The 16,574-nt window shown below is 42.4% G+C and overlaps 1 protein-coding gene across 2 annotated transcripts; it reads right to left on the bottom strand.

The window, feature by feature from the left end:
• Window positions 1-2,757: 2,757 nt before the first annotated feature.
• On the bottom strand, window positions 2,758-9,758 carry ACTC1 (actin alpha cardiac muscle 1). Of its 2 annotated transcripts, XM_037898605.2 has the most exons (7): window positions 9,656-9,758; window positions 8,654-8,802; window positions 7,028-7,352; window positions 5,739-5,900; window positions 5,447-5,638; window positions 3,462-3,643; window positions 2,758-3,086 (listed from the first exon to the last, which is right to left on the bottom strand). In XM_037898605.2, the coding sequence occupies exons 2-7, from the start codon at window positions 8,780-8,782 to the stop codon at window positions 2,943-2,945; spliced, it is 1,134 nt and encodes a 377-aa protein (XP_037754533.1). In that variant the 5' UTR covers window positions 8,783-8,802; window positions 9,656-9,758; the 3' UTR covers window positions 2,758-2,942.
• Window positions 9,759-16,574: the final 6,816 nt, after the last annotated feature.

Raw genomic sequence — 16,574 nt, 5'->3', positions numbered from 1 at the left:
AAGCAGGAAGGGGTTAAGCCCTAAGGATGCATTGTGCACCAGGGCCCAGGGAACCTGACCGCAGGGGCTTCAGCAGCTGTGGAGCCCAGCCAGACAGGTGGCTTAACAGGGGAAGGTGCCTAGGAGATGGAGCAGCTCCATGCTCCCTAAGGGCAGCGTAGGGAGAAGCGGGCAAAGAGGGTGCTAAGCTCCTGCCCCGGGGTTTGCTGTGGAGCCTGCAGGTTCGGGGCAGGAACAGGCTGGAAATCGCTTCTACCTCCCACTCCAGAGCTTAGCTGAGGGGTGGAGAGGCTTCCCTGTAGCGCTGCGCGGGGCTTTGGCACATGCGGGGCATGGCTCCTCCTGGCCAGACCCAGAGGGTCTTGGGCTTTCCTGGGGCACCAGCCCAGCCAGAGGCAGCGTGGGAAGGAAGGAGCCTTCCGGCCAGGCTGCTGGTGAGCTGAGCTCTCCAACCAGGGGCTGGTTCTCTGCACAGCGCTGGGAGAAGAAGGCGCCCCACCAGGGCCAGGGAGGATATGGAGGAGCAGTGGGGTCGGGGTGGGCAAAGGGGCAAAACAGGAAGAGGACAGAGACAAGAGGAGCACATAAAGGACTGATGGGTGGGAAGCAGAGGCAACACGTAACCGGCCACCACCTGAGGCCCCACCCATACTCACTGGCTACTGCAGCTTGCAGCGCCCAGCCAGCACCAGCCAGAAATAGGGCAGGGCTCTGCTGGCCAAGAGCAAATTAGCAAGTAAGAAAGCAAAAAATCAAAAAGCAAGGATTCTGCATTACAATTTCTAATTTAATCGGCAAATTGTCATTTGGTTTCAATTATTCATATTGATACTTCATAGTACACTTGTAAATGTTATGTACTGTATTTTATGAACTACCAAACTCTACCTGTGTACCAAACTCTTCAACATGTGAGCCTCAGAATGGTGCAATGCTGTTAAACCCTGGTTGAGAAGGAGGAGGATGTCTGTTGGTTTTGGGTGTAAATTATGGAATGTGCTGATTAACAAATCTCTACTGTACTGGAAAGGCTTATTTAAAAAAAAATTATTGATAATGCTGTGCACAGTGTCATGCTCCGGTATTTCTAGAAGCCAGTATTAACCTTCTCCCCAAAAACTCTCATGATCAGAGCTGAGAAAGTGCTTGTTATTCTTCATTCTTCACAAAACATTCTACGTGTATAACAATGGCAGACACTTACAGCCCCACCTTTTTACACCGTTCCAAGGTACAATAAATTATAAACAGTACAAATAAAGTTTACTAAAAACCTCTTCATATATTCACAGGGGCAAATACAGCTCTGTATAACAAAAAGTGCTTTTCTCCGCTTATCCACAGATTACATCCAAGTATCCAAAGTTTTAGTTAAACTTCAGAATAGTAAATGGGAGAAACAGGGGAGAAGCCTCTCTTGCTCCGTGCATGTCATCTATTTTTAATTTATTATTCATTATTCTTATATTGTATAGCAGTTGAATAATATAAAGTTAGTATGAAACCTATTTTAAACATGTTCTTTAACACCTTTAAAGCCCAGTCATTCTACAGGGACCTGATACGGGACTGCGCTTAAGCACGTGCCTAACTTTAAGCACTCGCTTAAAGTTAGGCATGTGCTCAAGTGCTTGCTTAAATCAAGCCTAGGTGAATCCCATCCTGTATGTATTCTATAACAGGCTATTGATTAATGATAATATTGAAGCCAAAGTTTCCCAAATCATTTCGTACTACACATTTCATGTATTAATTTTTAAAAGATAACCAACCAGCAGCATAGTTATGAAAAGAAAGAGTGAGGAACAGAAAAAAAGCCTACAAAAGCCAGGCAGTTTCTCATCTCAGTATCTGGATCAGATGGAGAATAAGACTTAAAAGTGTCTAGGGCACTCTGGTGATGTAAAAAATAATCATTAGTATAACAGCAGTGCTTCATTTGTGCCAGGGCTTGCCAGGGTTGAGCCCTGGCACCTCTAGGTTTGGCAGTTCATAGCCCCGGCACCTCCGGGCTTGCCACGTCAGTTACGAAAGTAAAAAAAATTGCTTGAGTCTGGGCACTTAGTTGCTTGCGCCCCAGCACCTCTTTCATTACAAATTAAGCACTGTATAATAGTTGTACATTATACTACTTTTGACTTCAAATTTTTGTTTGGCTCTTGTACAATAAAGCTTTCCTGTCCTTGTTTCAGAATTTTTGATGGGTTTGATGAGGTGAGGGAGGAGTCAAGTTGTCAGTTTGGATTAATGTTTAATCACAAACATGTATAACCTTCAGAAGACACTTGGGGTGAGATGAGGGAGGGGCTCTTTAGGCGTTGAGGATTTACGTTAATTAGTTTTAAATAACACTGATCATATGAACATAATTATCCTTTTCCAACTGTGTTTGGTATGCAGGACTTTGTTATTAAAATACTTGGATTATAACTAATCCAATTAGCAATTGAAAAATCACATTTAAACCCAAAGAATGAATGTGAGTGATTTGCTTCCACTTGTCCCACTTACTGGTTTTACCCCCAAACTACTTCTTTATAAGCTTTATTATAAAATGCTTCTTTTGTTTCAGGTTCCAAAAGAAAAAAGTCTGAATTAATAATATATCATGGATGATAGGGTGCCCATAATCACATCATTTAAAAAGGACACCCACCCATCAAAGACATTGATGTGTTGTGTTAGTTTCCAAACCCCAGTTTGTATACAGCTTAATTTTTAGAGCAAAAAGGAAAAAAAAAAAGACAAAATCATTTGTAGGTTGCAAGTCCCAGATCTTGTTTATTTATAAAGCAATAAATATTAGAAGAAGCACAAATAAATTGCACGGGTGTGTAAACAAACTGTACAATGACTGAAGAGAGTTCAGGAAGGATTGCTGGAAGACTCCAAGAAGCATAATGTCATCATCCTGAGTGGGAGGTAAATTGAGGAAAAGGCACTTAGAAGCACTTGCGATGGACAATGGATGGACCAGCCTCATCGTACTCCTGTTTGCTGATCCACATCTGCTGGAAGGTGGACAGAGATGCTAGGATGGAGCCACCAATCCAGACAGAGTACTTGCGCTCAGGTGGGGCAATGATCTAGGGAAGGATAAGCAACAAAATCCTCATCAGTTCAACAGTTTGAGTTTCCACCACTACGTGGGTTTTGTAGTGATTTGATATACCAAATTGCTACAGACTACATAAAATTATGAAAGAACTTTCCTATCTTATCACTGGTAACAACTCCAGCAGCCAGTTTACAGTATATGCAATATTCTCAATAGCAATTTACAGCCTGACTCTCCTCTTCTAACACTTGCTTCTTATCAGTATAATTCCACTGACTTCAATCAAGTTATTCCCAATTAATCCTCAGCTCTTGGTCTCACTATTGAACCCAAACTAATTATTTAGTCCAATGCGATACTTCTTTACCCCAATTTCTGTTTCTTATGACACCAAACCCCTCACCTTGATCTTCATAGTGCTAGGAGCCAATGCAGTGATTTCTTTCTGCATGCGGTCAGCAATACCAGGGTACATGGTTGTACCACCTGAAAGGACATTGTTGGCATACAGATCCTTACGGATGTCAATGTCACACTTCATGATGCTATTGTAGGTAGTTTCATGAATACCAGCAGATTCCATACCTTGAAAGGCAAGATGATAGGTCAGCAAACTATACAGGAGGGACAATTTTTGTGTAAAAGATTTGTGAGCATTTATAGCTATTATTAATAAGCATTATTATAGCGCCATAAAACGTCATAAAACATAGCAAAAGATACCATCCCTGTCTTGAAAGAGTTACAATATAATAGAGACAAAACAAAACATATGACAATGATTTAGGTAAAGGGAGGGTGTGGAGAGATTATTTATTCTAAAAGTACTGGTTAATAATAATTACTATAGGAGACTAACACAAAGGAAAATCCTAAAACAAGTAAGTTTTAAAAAGGAGAGGTCACTTGCTGGAGACAGTGGGGGGAAGCTTCTCAGTGTGTGTGGAGCAGAATAAAAAAAGTGCACAGCATAGAGCAGTAAGAGAGGATCAACAGAAATATATGTAGAGAGGGGGGATAGGAGGAAATGACAGAAGAGATATAAAATGAGTGGAGATTATGTAGGGCCTTGAAAGTGAGACAAAGAGCTTTAATTTCAACTGGTAAAAGACAGGAGCAGAGCAGAGCAGAAGAAGAGATTAGCAGTAGTATTTTGGATAGACTGGAGAAGAGAGAAAATGGAGAGGCCAGGCCAGAAAGGTTCAGTTATCAAGACAAGAGATGATCCAGGCACGAACTAGGAGTATAGCAACGCGTGTAAAGAGGAAAGACATCAGAAGCAAATGTACATAGATTACATTCCGACATATTAATTTAACAGGTGCTTCCTGAAAGCAATGAAACTAGATCTGCAACGAGATGCCAGCTGATGAACAACTGCGTTTAACCCACAGGGTTTATGCTATAAACACTTGTTGTATCCATCAGATTTCTTTGGCTCTATAGCAGAATTTAAAATCTTAGCCATGACAGTGTTTAATTATAAGGCATATACATAGATGCAGACCTCTCTTTTTGAAACATCACTTCTCAGTGGAAGCAGCTGTTGTCTTTGAGTAAGTATAAGACAGAAACCTTTCAAATACTGTCTCTGAAAAATTCACCTTGATGGAAAATCTCCCATGACACAGTGACACTCTAATACTAAGACATTTGTATCTGAGCAGTAACATTTCTGCAAGGACAGAGTCCTATAATTATGCCACATCAGCACAATAGGAGCAATTTACGTGTGGGCCAGACCCTCAGCTAGTGCAAATCAGCAGAACTCCATTGACTTCAACTGAGCTATCCTGATTTACCATAGCTAAGAATCTCCCCTAATGTAATTACAATAGTGGGTTTTTGTCGGGAGGGGAGGAGGTTTGGTAAAGATCAGTTTGGCATAGCTGAAAAGTAAAAGGCTTGGCTGTCATGCTTCCAGCATAAACGTAGCCTAAACAAAGCAGATTGAGTCAGTGGAAGGCTCCCCCTTTGTAACAGGGTCTTCTGGTAGTACAGAGCCACAGTACAGACTCCTACACCACCCCCTTATGCATCCCAGTGCAGGCACTTATCTGGGAAAAAGGAAGTGTTACTGAAGTGTCCCCATGTCCTGGGTTGTCACAGCTGCTGGAATGGCCACAGGGAGGCACTGACAGCTAGTGCAGTTGCAATTTGAAGGCTGTTCTAATCTGCACCAAAAAACTAACCAAGTGATCAACCAGCAGCCACCTTCTCAATAGTCTTGTGCCAAGCATAGCTTAGCAGCACTGGAGAATCTAATCAATTTTTTTGCTTGTTTTTATGCCAAATTTAGCTGAATAGGTAGGTAAGGAATGGGGGCTCTCCAAGCCTTGCAGTTCACTTGGTCTCACAGTCAAAAGCGGAGTCCTTGAGGGCACTTACCAATGAAGGATGGCTGGAAGAGAGTCTCTGGGCAGCGGAAACGTTCATTACCAATTGTGATCACCTGACCATCAGGCAATTCATAGCTCTTCTCCAGAGAAGAAGAGGAGGCAGCAGTGGCCATTTCATTCTCAAAGTCCAGAGCAACATAGCACAACTTCTCCTTAATGTCACGGACAATCTCACGTTCAGCTGCAGAAACACAGAAAGTAAGTCAAGGTCTGAAGAGGGGGATTGCCAGAGGCAGAAGTTCCCTGGTGGCTTGAGAGAGATGAGGATGAGATGTACTTACCTGTTGTCACAAAGGAGTAGCCACGCTCAGTGAGGATCTTCATGAGGTAGTCAGTCAGATCCCTGCCTGCCAGATCCAGACGCATGATGGCATGAGGCAGAGCATAACCTTCATAGATTGGTACGTTGTGGGTGACACCATCACCAGAGTCAAGAACAATGCCTGGAAGAGAGAAATGACTAAGATCAGATACACTTGGAAGCATCTAACTTTTCCGAAATCACATGACCTTTCAGTACACAAGTCAGTAAGAAAAGAAGATATATGTAATGTGATGTTAATCAGCATAGCGCTATATTATATTCAACAGTTAAAACGGATCTGGCTCATTCTGCCTTTGCTAGCATGGCTATTACTGAAGATTCAGAGTGATCATTCACTTGAAACAGTCACTCTCCATTTACTCCGAGCAAGATCCTTTCAGTACCTCTACTAGCACTATCTCAGTGATCATTGTCTTAAACTGAAGTCCAAGTATTTGGCATGAGTCTGCTCAAACCAATTATACCAGTGTAACTTCAGTGAGTTCATAGTAGTCACTTCTGGTTTACATCACTGTAAGTGAGAGGAGAATCAGGACATGTCTTCACTACCACTTATATCGGCAAAACTTATGTCACTCGGGTGTGAAAAAACACATCCCGAGCAACATACGTTTTGCCGGCATAAGTGATAGTGTGCACAGTGCTATGTCGGCAGGAGAACTACCGCCGCTCATTGGGAGTGGTTTAATTACGTTAACAGGAGAGCTCTCCCCATCGGCACAGAGCGGCTACATGAAAGATCTTAAAGCAGTGTAGCTGCATTGGTACAGATGTGCCACTGTAAGGTCTCTAGTGTAGACATAGACATTAGGCAACTGAGGCTCATTTTTAAAGCAATACGGATAAATTAATAATACCAATTTCTTATGGCCCTTTTCATCAGCAGGTCTCAAATCACTTCACAATCTTTAATATATTCAGCCTCAGAACACCCCTATGGGGTAGAGGCTCAAATAAGGCACAGAGAGGCTAAGTGACTTGCCTAAGATTTCACGAGAAGTCTGTGGCAGAACAAGGAATTGAACCAAGCTTTCCAAGTCCGAGGCTAGTACCCTAACCACTGGAAAATCCTTCTGCACATTCAGTGGACTATTTTAATTTTTTACCAGTACCATATTTGAAAGACATCTATTTTACTGTGAATCTGAATGCCTTAGAGACTGCTCACAATTTTCTGTTTTCTTTTGGAGTTGAGGGGTTGAAAACAGAAGGAAAAATTTCTATAGCAATCACTTATCTTTTTACCTGTGGTACGACCAGAGGCGTATAGGGACAAGACAGCCTGGATTGCCACATACATGGCTGGCACATTGAAGGTTTCAAACATTATCTGGGTCATCTTTTCACGGTTAGCTTTAGGGTTCAGGGGGGCCTCCGTGAGCAAGGTAGGGTGTTCCTCAGGAGCCACGCGCAGTTCATTGTAGAAAGTGTGGTGCCAGATCTTTTCCATATCATCCCAGTTGGTGATGATGCCATGTTCAATGGGATATTTCAGCGTCAGGATACCTCTCTTGCTCTGAGCCTCATCACCTACATAGGAATCTTTCTGACCCATGCCAACCATAACACCCTAATGGAGGAAAGTATAAAGAAACATTTTCTAGGAGGGAAACACCATTATTAAGCACAGAATTATTTATGCCAAAGAGCTAAGTATATTATTTGGGATAAAGCAGGGAGACATACATGAACTATGCCAAAATGTGGTTAAATATGGAAAGCAACATTAATTACTTTGAATATTAATTAAGTCAACACATGGCTGACTCTTTTTTAAAAATCCTACTTCATTTAATCAATTAAAGTGACAAACACAAAATGAGAAAACTCAACTAGTTCATTCCCACATACCTAAGGCTATGGTGGAAAGCAAACCACACAATATCATGAAAAATGAAGCTATGGATAGATGGATGGGAGAAAGTTTTTACAGCTATCTCCATGACAGCGAAATGCATCCACTACAATAGCCATAATCATTCACAGACTAGTAAGCAGTTACAACTGTTGCATTCTGGAAATCATGCCAAACAGTATATTATAAATAAAAGAGAGAAGGAGGGGCTTATCTCGTGTAGTAAACAAAAAGATGAACTGTATTAATCTTTTCATCATTGAGTCCATAATATCAAACACCGTCATTGAGCTTTTACATATTTTTTGGCATGGAAGTTGTATCTCTTGGGGCCAGGGGAACAGTTTATTAAAAGTTTTCTAGGTGCCGGTTTGATGCTCACAATATGGAGAGGTAAGAGAATGGGAGAAAGAAAGAAGCATTGTGGGGATATAAGAGGAAGGGGAACGTGTCTGGGGCAAAGAGTAAAGAGTTCCAGAGGAACAGAGGACATGAATCAAAGAAAAGAAAAGAATTCAAAGGGAGTGGTGGGAAGGGTTAGATGAGCTGGGTGGGGAGGCAAAGGTCTATGAAAAGGTCCTCGGCTGATGTAAATTCAATTAATGGAGCTAGATGGATTTACACCAGCTGGAGATCTGTTCCATGGGAGGAGGGAGGAACTAGGAAGATGAGCTAAGTGGGGTGAAGAATGAAGTGAAGGAGAGGAGGGGGATAGTGGGGGAAGTGAAGAATGTGGGGAGAGGAGAAAGTCCATGGGGGGGGGGGGATTGTAGAGACATGAGTGGGGAGTTGGAAAGGAATCCAGTGAGACCCGTGGGGAGGCTCAGAGAGGGGGAATCCCCCTGGGGTGAAGAACATCGGAGGGAAGGGCGCTGGGGCTCGGCAGAGAGCGGCGGGGATAAGAGGCAGGTGGGGCTAGAGTGGGGCTCAGCGGCGGGGGGCGAGTCGGAGGGCCAGGGGGGATTTGCACTGAGAGCAGCACAGGAGGGAGCGCAGCACGCTGCTGGGCCCGTTACCTGGTGCCTGGGGCGGCCGACGATGGAAGGGAAGACGGCCCTGGGGGCATCGTCTCCGGCGAAGCCGGCCTTCACCAGCCCGGAGCCGTTGTCGCACACGAGCGCGGTGGTCTCCTCGTCGTCACACATCTTGGGCGGGAGGCGGGGATCTGCAAGAGAGCCCAGCCGCGTGACCAGAGCCCCTGCAGCCGCCGGGGGAGGCAGCAGCCTGCAGACCCCTCCATCCTGCCCAGCCCAGAGCTCCCCCCAGCACACTCCGCTGTCTTCTGCCCGTCCAGGTCCTGCCGGAACAACAAGGGACCTGCTCCCTCCCTCCCAACTGCCCCGTGATAGATATTAGACAATCAGTCACCCTCTAGATCTCACACACACACACACGCACGGGGTAAGCTCGTGGCAGACCCTGCCGTGCAACTGTTGCCTGTTCCTTATGGTTACTGATGCAGCTCAGCGATTGCCTGCAGTAACCGCAGACACCCTTCGCCCCCCCCCCCCCCCTTTGAAGAGCTGAGGAAAAATATTAGCTGATTATGTGTATATACAATCTCCAGATGCACTTTTACTTCTAGCAGAGCACGATTAGAATTATTTTAAAGCCACGTCTTCCAAGATCTTTTTTTGGAAGGACTAGCAACTTTTGAGAGCTGCCCTGCGGGGCGGGAGGGGGATTTCAGACACAACTTCTTTGTAGCGTCTATAATTCCCCAGACAGCCAACCTGCGGCAACCAATATTATTTTAAAACCAATGAATGAAACGATGAATGAATGAAAAGTGTCTAGGCTTCAGTCCCCCCGCCCCCTCCAGCCCTCACCCCCAAAAAGAAATAAAATTAGCCTTTGTGCTACAGGTGCAAAGCAGCCTCCTCCACAGTTGTATCTAGAAATCCAGAAATTGTCTCCTCTTTGTCAGTCTGATCTTCTCATTTCCCCCAAAGATGCCTTCAGCAGAGCAGCCGCTTTGCTGGGAAGGTGACTGATGGCTGGTCAGCGGGACTACTCACCAGATCAGCACCTACTGCGTGGAGTTCCTGAGAAAAAGCTGGGCACTGACTCAGAGGGAGATACACCAATTTATACTTCCCGAGCGGCCGTGGCAGCCAGACGCTCCTGAGGGACAAGCCAGCCACCTTTGCCTTATTTGGTCGGCTTCACACCATTGAGTAGCAGTGAAGCCATTAATGGAGCAAGGGAAGGCAAAAGTCAGAGCAGGCGAGAGCAGTCAGGGGCTCACAGGCCATGTAAGGAAAGCAAGGGGGTAGCATTCTAACAGCACATGGGATGGCCAAATAGGGAACCCATGTGAAAAATCATGCATACTTGTTCTGGAGGTCAATATTTTTAAAAAGATGAATGAAAGGAGGGTGCCCATCTTGCTGTTTTAAATAATCTGGAAGCTGTAAAAAGATCAATGAATTAAGCTCTAGCTGCCATAGTGTCTGGCATGTGTCACTGCAGTGTGGGAAGTAAGCAACTGGGACAAACCAGGAGTGAAATTTCAAGAGGATAATAGTTGGATCATTAATCTCAAAATACATTTGTTTGGTCGCGGTGGCTTCTTTGCTTTTTTTATTTTATTTTATTGAAAAGGATATTCAAGCAGCCCCTATTTAAGGACAGCAGGTGAGCAGGCTGATGAGTGAAGGTGTCATTGGTAGGTGCAATCTCAGATTTTGCTCCTGTACTAAGACAGAAGGCAGCATATTCTTCCTGTATTGCTTCAGCAAGAAGCAATGCATACTCAAATTCTCTCTAAACTTTGGTGAATACACGCAGAAAAAATTGTGCCCTCCTTTGCTTCTGGCAGGCAACAGGCAGTGCAAAGCAGGATCTGTTGGCTTACAATAACATATATAAACTCCCCATTTTTGTACTTTTAGTGCACACTGAATCAGTAATGCATAGTGATATGTATGGGAGAGGGGCACAGGGAGAGATGGGAACAGCTTAAACAAAAACAGCCATGGTATTAATGTAATGTGGCAGTTGTTTTCCTGCTCTGTTGAAACATCCGCATTGATAATTTGTTCCAGCAGTGGAACCTAGAAGATCCATATATCTTAAAGGATTTTTTTTTTCCCAGTTAAAAATAGAAAGACTGGAGAGGCATCCCTTGAGTGGGTTTGGCCTGGTATGTGAAGGCACAGATTGTCAACGTGTTTCCTAAAGGAACTTTATTATACTGCAGAGTACTGTGTCCTTCAGGAGCTCAGCTTGTAAGCTACCCAGACATGATAATGTCTGTCTCTGCTATACACTCTGGGGAAGGAAAAATTGAGCCCAAGGGAATGGGGGGGGGGGGGGAGCAGCAGCAGCTCAGTTAGTCAGATCAGTCAGTCAGCTACAAATCTTGTGCATGAAACATATTAGATGCTGCAAAAGACTTCTGTCAAACACTCAAATACATCTTAAAAGATGTGAGAGGAAAGGTCTTTGAGTGTAATCAGAGCTACAGTTTTTCTGTGCTCTCATTGTACTGAGAAATGGCTCAAACAAAGGCTGTGGTGAGTGGAAATCACTGAGGAGCCATACTATTCATTTCTATATTGCATTCAAAGGAGGTAGCAGAGGCTTTTGCACCTTAAACTTCTTCTACAGAGAGGATAGAGTCAACAAATATTGTGTAATAGCATAAATAGTTAATCAGAAGTTTAGCTCTGGGTGATTTACCTGTCCCAGCCTGCTCCTCTGCTCATCTTGGGATTGTGCCCATTTATGAACACAACTTTATAGATATTGCAACAAGCATCTTAGGCACTTTAATTCCCTTGAGAAGACCCACGCTGTTTCTGGTGAGACACAGTTACAATTTTTTAAAAATACATAAAAACTAGCCCAGATATATATGAAAGGATGGTTCAAGCCTGTAAATTACAATGACAGAAAGAGGTCATTGCAGTGGAGGGCTGTGCTTCACATCTTCTGCCTTGGGAATCAGAGACAGACAGAGTTCACATTCATTAAGTTTATTGGTATTTGGTATAAAAAAATAAGTCATATCAAATATTGGTATGGCAAGGTACACCAAATAAGTATATACTTATAAACAGATTAGACAGAGTAAAGAGATTTATAGAAATACTTTACATAATTATATATAGAGAGATTTCTATATATATATATATCTTTTTATACATAGGATATAGAGTGTGTGGGGAAGGGTATGGTTTCAAATTAGTAACAGTTTTTAATACTTCATTTTCCATTTTTATTACATTTCTGATTCAGTGGCAGGTTCCCACGTGTATTGTCGAGTTGTTCTTGCCCTCTTTTTCCTTCTTCCTAAAGTCCATCTTTTCTGCAGAAATTGAATAACGTGGGAGATTACTGCTGGTGAAAAAGGCCAAAGATTAGCCTACAGTGTTATCTCAGCTGTCCTTCCATTCAGAGGTGTTACAGTATTTACAGGGAAGCCAGTTACTGATAGCCACTTTGAATTCCTCCAATCTCAGACCCTCCCTGTCACATCCTATGTTCATTTGGCTGGAAAAAGAAAGTGTGTCTCTCAAAACTGAGACAAATAAAGCTGGCACTTGTGTGCAAGATTTACCAGGGACAGTTGGTCCTATGCCTGACCTTTCCTTTGTATTTCCTTTATAAATGTTTATCTGCTTTCACTCCTACTTGCTCAAGTTGTAATTTTCTAATTAAAACACAACAGGGCTTGAAACTAGAACCCAGATGCCCTTGAAAGCTAAATAATCTCTTTCTCCTTACTGTACATGGCAAGGTCAAAGGCACAGGGCACTGCACCACGTATTAGATCCAAAATGCACCTATTTCCTCATAGCCATTTCAAAAGTACCCAGATAGACTCGTTTCTTTGGTCAAAATCATCCTGCTGTCTGCCAAAAAGTGACATTACAGCAGCAAATAAATAAATCAACAAACAACAACAAAACCCATCATCATCCAGGGAGGAAAAATTCCAGATATTGAAATGACTAGAGTCTCTTTATGCAGTATGAATTTCTTAAGAATCAGCCATAGCCCAAGCAGTATATTAGTGGCAAAGGAAAAGCAAGCAGACAGGATTATGAGATAGTACGAGGAGCTGCAATAGCGATGATCTTCACATATCCAAAAAGAGTTTGTCCTTCAGGAATATTAAGATTAAATAGGGGAGGGATAGCTCAGTGGTTTGAGCATTGGCCTGCTAAAGCTAGGGTTGTGAGTTCAATCCTTGAGGGAGCCATTTAGGGATCTGGGGCAAAAATTGGGGATTGGTCCTGCTTTGAGCAGGGGATTGGACTAGATGACCTCCTGAGGTCCCTTCTAACTGTGATATTCTATGATTTCTGGGAAGTGTTTAACAAATGTTAATGGAGAAGCACACATCTTTTCATTAGCATAGTGCCATATGTGCACTAAGGCAACCACTTCATTTCTAGAATCATAGCACCTCAGGTGCTACTTGGAGCAAGTCTGCTTTTCCTTTGCAAGCAAAATTTGATGGGATATTCAAACCAACACGAAACTGCTTTGACTTAGATTTGCAATCAGAATACAAACAGTGGACTATTAGCTCTTGCATGCTAAAAAAAACAATATTATGATCTTGTGATAGCCCAGATATCTAGCATCTCCTATTCACTTTAGTATTTTAGGTAAAGGAAGGAGATCAGTAGGAAAATAAGGCCCTGATTCTGGAAGCATTTTCTACCAGGTATAGTAATTATTTACAGTAAACACTGCATCCAGTAAAAGAGTTTGTTGGCTCAGGCCTCCCTTTCTGAGTACATTTTATAAACTATCAACCTATTCTTTAGATTATCTACAGATGTTATAGATATATCTACATACGTGCAAATGAATCCTTCTCATCACATTAAACCATCATGTGTACTATATATATGCCACATATTTCACAGAAGATCTGTTATAGAAGTTTTTAAAATGTCATTAGTACAACTGTTGCATCCTTCCCCCTGTAAAATCAGTTGTCTTCGTTATAATTAAATCCATTGTGCAGACCTCTGTGTGGGAGAAAAATTATAACTAATTTATTTTAGAAACCTAAAAAATATACTGAATACCTGTTACATACGTAATAGTGTCATGATTTTAAAGTCCAATAGGGTATGGAACAAAAGCTTCATCACACTCCAGTGCTATTAAGCATCTATATCTAACCCCAAAGGATCATGAAATATCAAATGTTTCACTGGATCAGAGCTGAATATTGCCTTTCTGGAGACTCGGGCTAATGTAATTTTTATGAGAACTTGTACATTTGCAGGAAAAATCTCTGACAGATTTTATTTTGTATCATAGCAGCTGTTTGAAGCTATGTATGGTTTTCAAAGAAGTTATCCCAGCAGAGTTTGAATTGTGGGCAGAGTGCAGGCAAGAATATTAAAAGGTACATGACAAATTTATCATATGACTATCATCATCACATATGTGGGATATATGCAGACACACTGTAGTCATAGAAGCTAGAACTGAAAAAGAGAATTAGATCATTCCTGCCAATGCAGACTTGTTCCCTATGATACATTTTATCATGTTTTGTCCAATCTAATTTTGAAGTATCAAGTGACAGAGCTTCCTCCCTTTACCGTGAAACATTATCCCCCAGTTTAATAAGCAGTTAACTGTCAAGCAGTTTCACCTGATATTCATCCTAACTTTCCTCTTTCTTAGTTTCATCACATTTGTCCTACTTATAGCCCCATGTATCATCTCCTTTGTGTTTAGACCCTTCGCATAGTTATGTGTCTCTCTCACTCATATAGTGCTTCATGTCTATAAGTAACCTTAAGTGTCTTAAGAATGCCCTGAAATGATGGAATAATGAAATGGGCATAGAATACTAGAGATGCATCCAAAACACTTTTGTTACGAAGCTGATAGCAGCAGGGGCAGAAAATATAGATGGATGTGAGCAATAGTGTAAGGAAGTACTGAAACTCCGGCCCTTAAGAACTATTTGCAACATGCCATTCACAAATAAAGGGTGAGAGCCCAATCCTTGCTACATTGCTTTACACTGGGTGAAACGGCCAGAGTGGCATAAACAGGCTTTAAGAGCACAGGGTCTAGACAGGGGAGGTTCCCACCCATTCCCAAATAGCAAAAGACAGTTGTAAGGTTGCCTTCCAAGGACTCCCTCACAACACAGGCGTTCTGCCGGGGCAGAGCCCAGCAGGTAGCACTGCGAAGACTTCAGGCAGCTCTGGCCTGAAAGGCATCCTAGGAAGGCTGTCATAACTTAGACAGGCCCCAGGGCTATCTAAATTACATTGGAGTCATAGAGCAGTCCGGGATAGAGGAACAGGTGCAAATGTTGCTTAAAACATCCTTATCTCCTGCTCCTCTAAGGCTCTAAAACATCCTGACCCCAAAAAACCAGAAAAGAACAGTCTTGCAAACCTCTGGTACAATGGTTAGGCAGACAAAGGACTGCTGCTTATTTCCTTAAGCACAATTGTCTCACTTTTACCTTCTGCTCCTCCTTTCTGTTTGTGGTATCTACCTCTTAGTCTTAATCTTATAAATTCAGGGCCAGGCATCTTGAGACTTTACTGCAGCTCTAACTTTTTTCTACCATTCTCTGGCTTATAGGCATCTGGTCCAAGTTTTGAGCCCTGAAATTACTGCTTGCTGCTGAGCATCCCAGCTATGACCTAAATTCTAACATCCTATTGATTGAAATGTTGTCCCAAAGGAATGCAGTAACACTGCAGTGAAGGATCAGCAGCAAAGCAGTTCATTAATCAAATCTAAAGCTTCAGACCATGCACCATTCCAATAAAGGTTCTCTGGAATTTTGCTAGCAAATGATTTATTTGAAAAATAGCTAATTAGTCAAAGACTAATCCTTGGCACAAGCAGATTTGGAAAGGACTCTGCAGTGTGTGAAGACCATAATGCAAATTGCTACAGAGACAATTTCTCAAGCTTGTACCCTTATTTTGCATTTTCTCACTCCTTGTCTCTGATTTTATGAAAAGATCTATGCCTCCCAGAAAAGACAATTGGGTCATGAAAATCATGAACATAGTTTTGCAATTTTTGTATGCCACAAAGACCACAGATTTTACTCTCAGAATACAATAAAAATAAACAAGCTTTTTCAGCAGATTTCTGGATTTTCTATGCAGGTGATGATGGATGTGCAATTATTTTTCCATAGGGTTTTATGTAAAAATATGAACTTAATAAATATGAGAGAGACAAGGTGGGTGAAGTAATATATTTTATTGGACCAACTTCTGTTGGTGAAAGAGCTCTTCTTCGGGTCTGGGAAATGTACTCAGAACGTTACAGCTAAATACAAGGTAGAACAACTTGTTTAGCACAAGGAGTTAACACATCTTGCAAGACACGATTCAAAGTGAAGTGGGCAGTTAACAACTCTGCAGTCATAGGACAAGGGAGGGTTCTTGTGTTACAGGCCAACTGCAACTCTTTGACACCACCTACTATGAAGAACTCAAAGAAGTCCCTCCCATACCACAGTTCACAGGAATCTAGGGATATCATCAAATCCTTTCCCAAACAACTCCAAGAGAAACTCTACAAACTTATCCCCTATGAACCCACACCAGGGACCTTCTACATGTTCCCAAGATACGCAAACAAGGAAACCCAGACAGACCCATCATATCTGGTTGTGAAACTCTTTCTGAAGGACTATCACCACTCATAGAAGCCATCTTTAAACCACTCACCACATAAAGGGCCAGTTCCTTCTAAGACACAACCAACTTCCTCCAGAAGCTCTGCAACATTAACACCCTCCTTCAGAACACCATTCCTGTCACCCTGGAGGTTACCTTCCTCTACACCAATGTCCCTCACAATGATGGCATCACTGCCTGCCTCAGATATCTACAAGACGATGGACAACACTTAGATATCCACCCCCAAACACATTGCTAAACTCCCATTTCATCCTCACCCATAACAATTTTACAC

The sequence above is a fragment of the Chelonia mydas genome, chromosome 6 (assembly GCF_015237465.2).
Source record: "Chelonia mydas isolate rCheMyd1 chromosome 6, rCheMyd1.pri.v2, whole genome shotgun sequence".
Classification (NCBI taxonomy): domain Eukaryota; kingdom Metazoa; phylum Chordata; order Testudines; family Cheloniidae; genus Chelonia; species Chelonia mydas.
This window is presented reverse-complemented; position numbering and strand designations above follow the sequence as displayed.

What these genes read in the sequence shown, in the direction of transcription:
- ACTC1 (XM_037898605.2), bottom strand. Translation starts at nt 8,782, where the DNA reads ATGTGTGACGACGAGGAGACCACCGCGCTCGTGTGCGACAACGGCTCC. An exon ending in CTTCCAGCCATCCTTCATTG is followed by an intron (nt 3,644 to 5,446) that starts GTAAGTGCCCTC and finishes TTGCCTTTCAAG; the next exon opens with GTATGGAATCTGCTGGTATT. An exon ending in CTAGCACTATGAAGATCAAG is followed by an intron (nt 3,087 to 3,461) that starts GTGAGGGGTTTG and finishes ATCCTTCCCTAG; the next exon opens with ATCATTGCCCCACCTGAGCG.